Here is a 10,741-nt window from a genome sequence, read left to right on the forward strand (position 1 = left end):
CAATAGTCTGTTCCTTGTTAGAGGGTTTTTCCATCTGATTTCTTTGATGTCCATTAAAGGTTAATTGAGGACCCTAAAATGACAGTTTTTCTACATTGGGAAGGCAATATGGCCCATCTCACTCCTATTGATGTTTCTGGGCATGCTTCTATTTAGGGGTGTCAATTCTAGGCCAAGACCGGCAGGCTCGATCGAGCCCGCCTAGTTAAAGCCCGACCCGGACCGGATCGATTCTTAAACGTGTCGGGCCTAAAATAAGGCGGTCCCGATGTGGGGTCCTAGCCTGTCGGGCACCCGACCGGACCGACCATTTTTAAGCCCGGCCTTTTAAGCAAACCACCCTCCATTAATCCATTTAGCCCACCTGATCACTCTCTCTCTTTTCCTATTTAACTCCTTAAAATGATTAACCCATTAAACCCATATTAATGGGCAATTCAATTGATGGGTTTCCTTAACTCAAAAAAATATTTATATTTTTCTCCATTAAACTTCTCATTTCATAGAATCAGAACCAGACATATACAAAAAGGGCCGAGGGGTGTTCTTGCTCCAAAGAGAAAACAAATAGCAGGACGAATCCGGTACCGTCAATGATGATTGAGTTGATAAGCATAAGCACTTCATAAATTTGAGTTAATTATAATTACAAAAAGAAACAAATCAGTATATAAAAACTAATAAACATAAGTTCTTCCTTTTTTTGGTAGAAACTAATAAACATAAGTTCAGGAAAAGATTTATGGTTTGAAAAATCGGGTTTGGATTTGGGTTTTGAATGTGTTTTGGTGGAAACCCATTTCTTTTCTCTTTAGTTTTTTCAAGTAGGAATTTAATTCTATAAAGGCCCGATTAAAACCCAGGTAAGGCCCGATGAAGAGTTAAACAGGCCCATAACCCGGTTAAGACCCGATTAAAGCCCGGTTTTAGTACTTGATTAAAGACCGATACCGATCGAACCCCGATCGAGCCCGACATGGCTCGGACCGAATACTTAAATGGTCGAACACGGTGCGGCTTGCACAATTGATGAGGCCCGGCTCGGCCCGACCGAGCCCGATCGATTGACACCCCTACTTCTATTGGCCCCCATGTTAAGATAGAGGCCATGATGCTTTTCAAGAACCTAGTACCCAATTAAAGACCGACACCGATCGAACCCGACATGGTCCGGACCGAATACTTAAATGGTCGAACACGGTGCAACCTGCACAATTGGTGAAGCCCGACTATGCCCGACCGAGTCCGACCGATTGACACCCCTACTTCTATTGGCCCCCATGTTAAGATAGAGGCCATGATGCTTTTCAAGAACCTCTCCCTTAATACGTAAACCTTGAAGAAAATTTTGAGTGCATGGGAGGGGGGGTGAGTGTACGCTCTGTGTCCAAACATAGAGGTGGGGAGGGGGGGTTGTGCGCCCTGTGCCAGACATAGATGTGGGGGAGGGGGAGGGGAAGGGGAAGGGGGAGGGGGGGGGAGAGGTGGAATGATTGCCCGTGACTACCAGGCCGTAATGGAACAACCTTACGATATGCTAGTAGGTGACACCAATGGGAGGTGTTAGACATCCTAGCGTTTTTTTTCTCTTGGGTAAAATATTATACCTAGAGTTGGTGGTCACTATTTTGGGAGTTTTTTGTTGAACCTCCATAGTTTTAATGCAGGGTATCGAAATGGGTATCTATTAACTCAAAAATCGATACAATATTAGATCAGTATTGACGAGGATCAACCATATCGAACAACTTTACCCCGTTCCTTTTTTAAAAATAGGTTTTTTTACGGATTTACCATCCCCGATACAGTTTCACCAAGGGAGGTGCAAAATCAGTACAGAAACCGATACTTAAAAACATGTGAGCCTCCAAATTGATACAGGGATTTGGATCCTCTCCCAGCCGGGGCGGGATTTGGATCATTTCACCCAGTTCTGTATTTGGGTGCAGCCTGCACACAGGCGGCTTGTGCAGACTTGTCAGGAATCTTTTTCCCAAACGTCTTCTGTATTTCATCCAATACAAAACTATCCATTACAGAGGACCATCGTTTTCAGTCAAATTGTTTGATTTTGATTCTCGATTTTGCTATCCCTTGTAAGCACGGAGAGACTAAAGTTTTCAAGCATTGCGCGTGGAGGGTAATTTTACCAGTGACCTTGAATATCACAATATTTACAAATTTAGCCTAAAAGAGATTTTTTCATCCCCTGGGCGTAGCACCAAAATTTTTTCCCTTCGGTGGTGGCTCTGTCCGACTTCCCTCCGTCAAAGGTAAATCCCATGGCCGATTAGACAACAAATTAATACGAGAGAATATAACCGAAAAACGAAGAAGAAGTAGAGAAGAAAGTTGCAGATTAGCTGCTGCATTACAAGTTCACAACTGAACAGACCATGAGAACAGGGACGAAACCCTATTAACAGACCAAGAAAACAGGAAAGAAACGTATCTCGTATCTTAAGTGCATCCTTGCCAAAACAGCAAAACACCAAACAAGAACACCATCAAACACTGGGAAAAGAAAGAAACTTCTTCTTGAAACGACGGAGCAGGTTTAGAAATAGGCAACAGCCCTTTAACCTTTCAACGATGGGAACGAGGAGAAACCCATTTGCCCTTCTTCCTCTTCCAGTCCTGATGAGCCGTCAACCGAAAAAAAGGGAATGTATTATTCTCTCGATAATGGGAGAAATAACCAAGAGTACTTGTTAGGGCTGTCAATGGGTCGGGTTGGGCCGGGCCTACCTACACCCTGACCCTGACCCTAGAGGCCTTAACCTAAACCCTGACCCTGACCCAACCCTGGCAGGGCCAAGAAACCCTCAACCCTGACCCGACCCTGCCAGGGTTTTCCCTAACCCGGCCCGGCCCGACCCTGATAGGGTCGGGCAGGGTCAGGTTGGCCCTGATTGACCCTGTCCCTAACCTGACCTTGACTTTATTTTATTTTTTTTGTAAATAGTTTTTGCTATATAATCAGTGAACAGTATCATTTTTTTTAAAAAAAAAAGAACCATGAATCTTATCTAATTAGAAAATAAGAGTCAACCATTGAAGGTATGTGCCATGAATTCAAGCCAAAGAATAATAGAATCAGACCAAAGAACCACAAATTACCCAAATCAAAAGATACATTGAAGGGTTTTACCTTGCCCATCAGTTTAGAATTCAAAGAAAAAATCCTCTGCAATGGAATTATATTGAATCTTAGATCTAGACAATCACAAAGATGAATCCTCAACATAAACCCAAAATTTAAGAGCCTAGCAAGCTCAAATCGATCCTCCAACGAGAACAAAGAGCCAATAATCCGTGAACGATGGAGGACGATGAACTGCAGAACAAACAGAGAAGGAGAGGAGACTCTCCAACGAGACACCACCAAAAACTGGTTTCAAAAATGGCTGATTCCCTGTGTGGAAGAAGAATAGAAGGGAGCGGAGTGAAGTTCTTAACTATCAAATAAAGAAAAAAGGGAATTCAACTTCAGAGAAACAAAATTTCTCAAATTAAAGTAGAAATTGGAAAATAATAGAATACCGTAATCTTTCGATCCCTCCTTGCTCTCCTCCTTCACCGGCGACGATTCCTTTGCATTCAAACCCAAGAAATCTCTCTCCATCTCGATTTACGAACTTAAACAATTTTCCAAGCTTTTGAAGATCTAACGAAGCAGCTCTTCTCCTCTTCACATTCTCTTCCTCAAAGACAAACCCTAAACTGATCTCTCCCTCTATGTGTCTATGTTGTAGACTCGCAACTCCCATTTAAAGGAAGAACGATGAGGCTAGGTTCCAATGACCTTCTCCTCCAAAGGAGAAATCGAGAACAATAGATGAGGAGTTAAGAAATTTTAGGGTTTCTCATTTCTAACCAACAACTTAAATGCATCCAATTCAATCCTACGCTCCAAAATAGATCCCCAAAACCCCACCTATATTATAAATAAGTATAATTATTAATACAGGGTCGGGTCGGCACGGCTCGGCCGAGCCCGAGGCCTAAACCCGATCCCGACCCGACCTGCCAGGGTCGGTATTAATAAACCCTAACCCGCCCTTCGGGCTGAAAATACGAGGTCGGTTCGGTCCGGGCTCGGGCGGGTTAGGGCGGGTTAGGGTCGGCCGGGCTTTTTGGATGACCCTAGTACTTGTTGGAGCCCTGTACAGAAGTGATTCTTCCAACCCACCACCCTTCATTGTCATAAGCATCGACTTTCTCAAAGACACGGAAAGCAGAGACTAGAATCTCAGGTGGACGAGGCCTTACTTGACTGTATTTTGCGATCTCTTTCAACAAGCCCGACTCATCAGGGGTTAATAGTGTCTCATATTCTACCAGAACCAGCGTTCTTCCTGCTGCGAGAACCTTCGTCGCGAAGTAGGAACTCAAGAAACCTTCATCGTTGCTAGAAACTTCAACTAAATCACCTTTTCGATATGCTATCGCCATTAGTGTGTTTGATAGGATTCGGCTCCTGTCCTGCAGTGGCGGTAGCTGGAGCGTCCAGCACCCCCCTGCGATTAGGACACCTGGCCATGTGTTAATCCAACGGTGTTATGACATTTAACTTATTATTTTAATTCAACCCTCTCATCTACCTCTCTCACCCGTCCATTTCCCATCAAACCCGACCCATTTTTCAGTTTTTGAAATCCAAATCGAAACTAAGAGAGAAGATAAGAGTCCCATTTCGCGACAAACCCTATTCCAGAGCTTTCACCTCATCTTCGCTGATTCAGCGAGCGGCGGCGAGTGGCGACGAAAATCATGGACTACCTACCTACCTACCTACCTACCTATCTATCATGTCTTGCATCCATTGAAGACCTTGGAGAGTACCTGTCGGAAACTGCAACGGTAGAACCCCAATAAAAAATGCCGGAAAATCAAATCGCCGATTCGAAAACCGATACCAAATCGACTAAAAAGAGCTTAACTTCAAGAAATCGGCATATACTCTTCCTCAGTATTACTTCCAATAGTGTGGAAATCCCAGCTTTAAATCTAGACATTTTATTTTCTCTTTCAATTCTATAACCACTTTCAGAAAACCAAACAAACATTGGGAAAGAAGTAAATGGGAAGAGAAATCAATCTTTCTTCAGTTTTGTTGCAACAATTTCTGGGCATTTCCCCTGATGTCTAATAATCAGCAGTAACAGTTTTAAGTCAACTACCATTTGAAGAAAGAAGACTGAAAAATTAAAATGTTCCCAATTTTCACCTTTCTGAATCTATCAGATTCTTCATCGTAGATGAACAAACTGATCTCAGATCTTGAACCAATAGGAAAATATAAACCTACATCCTCTAACATCTGATGAGGATGATTCCTTCCCCCATCTCTTTTATGATGAATAGAGAATCATTAAAATCGATCACTTACAAATGCAACATCGGATGAACAAACCCACCTTACAGAAACATCCATCGCCAACATTAATTACTATTTCACGATCCCGTGAGAGGGTACTTAGCAATGACCCAAATATCACCCTCATTAGGGTTTTTCAGGAACAAAAATGAGGGACAACCAAATCCGAGAGAGAGAGAGAGTGGAGAGAGAAGTCACATTGCCTTTCGTCGCCGGTCGGTTTCGTCGCCGCTCCCTCAACCAGTGGAGATGAGGTGAGAGCTCTGGAATAGGGTTTGTCGCTTTAAAAACGGGTCGGGTTTAATGGGATATGGGCGGGTGAGAAAGGCATATGGGAGGGGTGGATTAAAATAATAAGTTAAATGTAATAACACCGTTAGATTATCACATGGCCAGGTGTCCTAATCGCAGGGGGTGTTGGACGCTCCAGCTCCCGCCATTGCAGGACAGGAGCCGAATCCTGTTTGATACTTGCGTTCTGGAGAGAAACGATTGCAAAGATCTCTAGGAATCAGATCAAAGTTATTTGTGAGGATCTGGTTTCATAGCACCAGGATTGGAGAAATGAAACACCTTTCCGTTTCCGTATAAGACGTACACTGTTTTCTGTCCTTGCTCCTTATAACTCCTAACCCCCAAAGAGGCGGAGAAGTGGTTTTTTTATTGGAAAAAAAGTCGAAGTCATGGTTGGATGTTGGACTACAGTTGTAAATTTTTATTTTTTTTTGTTTTTGGCGGAAGACGAAACTTTACTAACTGGTATGTAATTTATAAATAGGAAGTTGAGTAGTTGGATTAGGATATTATTAACTCATTACTATAAAACTCTTTTGGTATGATTTCAATTTCTGAAATTATTTTGTATGATTTTTGCAATATATTTATGTAAAGGGCAAGAGATGGCTGTTTGATCATGTAGCCCCTGCACCAGTGGGGGTAATAAGAGCATACATAGAAGCATCAATATAGATGTGATTTTTCATTTCAAAAGGCATAGTACTTTTGTGGGTTCTTGTGTTTGGGCACAGGAACTAGGCGACCATATAACATTCTTTTCCCTTTTGTTAAATAGGATCAGTTAAAGTAGAAATCATTTCAGCCTATTTCATCTTAAAGAGTTTAGTTAGTCGGTCGGGTTCTAAATTGACACCCTTAGCATGTGTTTGCAACAATTGAAATCATGGATAAATTGTTAGGTGCATCTTCCCCTCATGGCACAAGAAGAGATTCGAAACTTCTTGTTCACTCCATCTCTTCGATGAGAGAGAGAGAGGAAACAAATAGAGAGTCTTCACTTAGGATGTAAAGAACCACTAAATACAAATGACTCTATGACAATTCCAATGGAATCGGTCAAACCATCAATTATGGGTATATTGGTTCAAGAAAACCCAAGAGGAGGGGAATTAGATAATTAACAATGTCGGGATAATAAAAATTTCCCAGTACAAGAAACTTGAAAACTCAAAAGAAATATGTTGTAAAGTAAGTGGAGAGTGATAGATGCGAATTGTGAAAGGAGAAGAGATAATGGTTGACATAAGTAATTTAGAATGGTTCATCCAATGTCTACTACACCCACTATCAAGACGCACCTGTCCTGTTCGGTCAGGTTCGTAGGTTCCTCTCATATGGGGCTGAAAATGACAACCTCACCCCTTGCCTACACTGCCCCGGTGGGGTGAGGTCGTCATTTCCACCCTACCTATAAGAGGAACATATGAACCTGACCGGACAGGGAACCTGGGAGGATAAAAATTCCCTTCTTGAGTTTTCCACTAAATGTGATCAAACACAATCAAATGACATAATTGTTTTTACGGGTTCAACAAGACCTTAGGTTTAAACACATTTGACTATGCAAAGATTGCATGTAATAGTCAACACTTTTGTAATTTTTTTTGGAGGTAGTGGCAACGGTGGTGGCAGTGACAACAGCTTGGTAGTGGTGAGACCATTAGGAGAGGAAGGAAGTATTTTATTTTTAACATAAAATTACTATTTTGCTCATTAAATTAACTATATTTAGAAAAAAATTAATCATGTGCTTTTTTTATGAGAAAATTAACCATGTACTCCTTAAAGAGTAAAAGTGAAATCAATTTCAATTTTAAAATAAAAAAAAGCTCAATGATTATTTCAGAATTTCTATTTCAGTGAAATCAGATGTAAAAATCATACTAAACAATTTCTGAAATAAAAATCACCTCAGGAAATAGAAATAGACATCATACCAATTACCAAATCAGGCCCAAGTGTTGAGTATTAGAAAAAGATCATATTACCCTCTAATAGTTCAATGTTATAAAAAGACGATATTAGCCTCTAGAGTTAAGTGTTAAACATTATAGGGATCCAACAGTCTACTTTCTTCTTTCCCTATCGTCTTCAACCCTTGGAAACTAGAAAATCGAAGATGAGGAGCTGAAACCACCTGCAACTCAAATCGGCTTGGACCTACAACTTATTTTCCATATCGGCTTAAGGCTACAACTCTCATCCCATCTCAGCTTCCACCTGCGACTCCCATCTCGGCTCGGCTGGACCTGCAACTACCATCTCGGAGATTAGGGTTCTTCTCTCAATCCCATTTATCTCCGATTTTTATTCTTTAGATTAGGGTTAGTCTTTAGATTAGGGTTATTCAATCAGGGGTGGGATTGGACTGGAATCCACCTTAAGAATGTAATGAATCCCCTTGGATTTGTATCTTTTGGTCTCTTGTTCTTAGCCAATCCAGATTTGCCAAGGAGGTTTGAGCTTAATGCTTCTCTTAACCAGCAGAATAGAGCAACATTCTACCTACCTGATCCCGTAATCGGTTACTGACTATCCATTTCTAGTTTAGTAATCATGTTACAAGCCAAGCATTTGAAGAGAATAGTAGACAACATAAAACAAAGAGAAACAGAAGATAATTATGGGAATAAGTGTGAAGCTGAAACAACCCCCACAGTAAAACAGCCAACATGCCGACTCCAGAAGCTCTTTTTAACCAGATTGCCATTTCAAACACTACCCTGTACTGGCAATAACCAGACAAAATATCAAGCACAGTAGAGGCATTATCAATTCTACAACCAAAGTTTCTTTAATGAACTAATCCGTACACATCATCGCAAAATTTGTCAGAAACTTCTCCATGTAATAACCTCTTATCTTTTCGTTGTCCAGTTACTGGTCTCTAATGAGGGCTAATTGACTGATTTGATCTCTATGCCCCTAACCCCTACAAATGTTGCGCATAAAATTATCATCACTCACTGTGTCAAAGCTTCACAATCAATTCTAAAGATAAATTATGTGGGTTGGTTCACCAATCATGCTTGGAAAATTGGAATCTTGGAAAAGGACGTGTTGTGACATTATTGCAATGCCTAGCCCCTAGTTCAAAAGTTTCAAGCCTGTGTCTGGATAAAAGGAATGAGCTTTGATCGAATGTTGGAGAGGATTGAAAGTGTAGGATCAGTAGTTATATAGCAATTCATCAATGAGGTGGATTCTCAGCTGAGTCTGATAGGGATTCACTTGTTGTAAAACAGATAAGGTGGATGATCTAAAGATGAATTTTTCTCTGAAATTAGTTGGATAAAGAAATTTTGAACTCTTGAAATAGAAGCTTGTTGTAATCAACTATTCTGGTATGGCTTGATTTCATCAGCCTTATATATTGAAATTTGGAAACAGTTCCCCCTCTAAATAGACTCTCTTAAACCTGGATATTTGATATTTGGACAGCAATTCCCTTCTAAATAGGCTTTTTTGAACCTTGACAATATTTTCAAATTATCCAAAAAAAAGGTTTTGAGTTGCAATCATCTACATCCAGCTTAACTTCCTATCAAAAGTAAAAATCTGTCACAATATCCAACTTAACATCATCAAAATAAAAGTCTACAACAACATCCAACTGAGACATCGTATCCAAAAAAAATGACTTAAGTTTACAATCATCCACATCAAAATAGAAGTCTATTCTTCTATATCTTTACTGCCTACCCTCCTCGCTTTGAACTCCTTTGTTTTCTTTTCTCTTGTTTTCCTTTTCTTTTCCTTGGCTTTCCTTTGTGCTTCAGTCTTGCCCAGTATATTATCATAAGTGATAGTAGAAGAAGCTTGAGATCTGATCATTCCTTGAGAGGTATTGATGTCAGATTTGTTCCCATTTCCCTTCTTTCCCTACACAAGCATGAGATAAGTATCAGTATTTACGAAACACAAATAAAACACAAGCCTTTTAACTGAGCTCAACTAATGGAATAACCGAAATCCAGGGAGCCCTCCTAGCTAGCTGGAAGGTTCAGGTTTAACCTGATTTTACCGGCTGGTATAGTCCCATATTTTCCACTATATATGGGCTTAGGTGAGTGACACCCACCTGCATTTCTTGTATACTGCCACTTGTCACTTGTGAGTGATTTGAGGAGCTATTATTAACAGATGAAAGCAGCAAATCCAATAATGAATTTGATTGTTAATTTTCAGTTCCTCTTTTAAATCATCTACAATAAACAGCAAGGAAGATGCCCTCAACAAGGGAAAGAATTCCAGCAACCAATGCATTGAAACTGCTGAATTATAGGTCGCACAGTTGCACTTTAGAGAATTGGAGAGAGCTGAAATTAAAGAGAGAGAGAGAGAGAGAGAGAGAGAGAGAGAGAGAGAGATCACTCCTGCACCAACCCCAATCCCATCCCTGTGATTTCCACAGGCAATCCCAAACCTACTGCCTCAACTAGAACCCAAACCCTACGCCCTTTGACTTCCACAATAAATCTCCCTTCAATTCCAGCAACTATCCCTCTCTTTGACTCAACTCTCCTAGCAAAACCCCGACCTACCGCCGGATCCCGATCCTCTACGGCTTGGCTATAGCAGCCATCTGTCCTGCTCAGTAACAGGAGCGTGACATGTGTAAAATGCAAAATCCAATGATAGATTTTAAATTTTTTTGAAATCCAAATGGTTTAATTGTATAAAATCAAATCCATCTAGACCAAAACCGTTTTCACCAAATCGGACCGATCTAAACTAAACAAAACTAAAACGTAATACTATTCATTCATCTTCCCATTTTCAAAATCAAAAACCCTAACCCAGCCTGCCCCTCTCCCGTTCCGGAACTGATCCCCAAAATCGAAACCGCTGACGAAGAACAAGGAATTCAAAGCCCGGAGAGAAATCTAGCAATGATGAAACTGATGTACCAATGAAAAACTGGAATTCAATGAGAAGAACCAAGATCAAATTATAGAACAATCGATTTTCTTTATTGATTGTAGCAAATTGAATACAAAGTATATCGAATTGAATGAATTTACAAGAGGGGGCTTGGTCCTTCATTTATATGGATGGATCTGA

General features: G+C 40.6%; 1 protein-coding gene across 1 annotated transcript; it reads right to left on the reverse strand.

Annotated features, from left to right (window-relative positions):
- Positions 1 to 3,275: 3,275 nt before the first annotated feature.
- On the reverse strand, positions 3,276 to 4,455 carry LOC122659574 (protein AGENET DOMAIN (AGD)-CONTAINING P1-like). The gene is made up of 2 exons (XM_043854674.1): positions 4,171 to 4,455; positions 3,276 to 3,458 (listed from the first exon to the last, which is right to left on the reverse strand). The coding sequence occupies exons 1-2, from the start codon at positions 4,453 to 4,455 to the stop codon at positions 3,276 to 3,278; spliced, it is 468 nt and encodes a 155-aa protein (XP_043710609.1).
- Positions 4,456 to 10,741: the final 6,286 nt, after the last annotated feature.

The sequence above is a fragment of the Telopea speciosissima genome, chromosome 4 (genome assembly GCF_018873765.1).
Source record: "Telopea speciosissima isolate NSW1024214 ecotype Mountain lineage chromosome 4, Tspe_v1, whole genome shotgun sequence".
Classification (NCBI taxonomy): Eukaryota; Viridiplantae; Streptophyta; class Magnoliopsida; order Proteales; family Proteaceae; genus Telopea; species Telopea speciosissima.

Bases quoted from the DNA above. Each gene is read 5' to 3' on its own strand.
- LOC122659574 (XM_043854674.1), bottom strand. From the start codon at position 4,455: ATGGCGATAGCATATCGAAAAGGTGATTTAGTTGAAGTTTCTAGCAAC. The intron at 3,459-4,170 runs GTACAGGGCTCC...TTTATTTGATAG, and splicing joins GGGTTGGAAGAATCACTTCT to TTAAGAACTTCACTCCGCTC.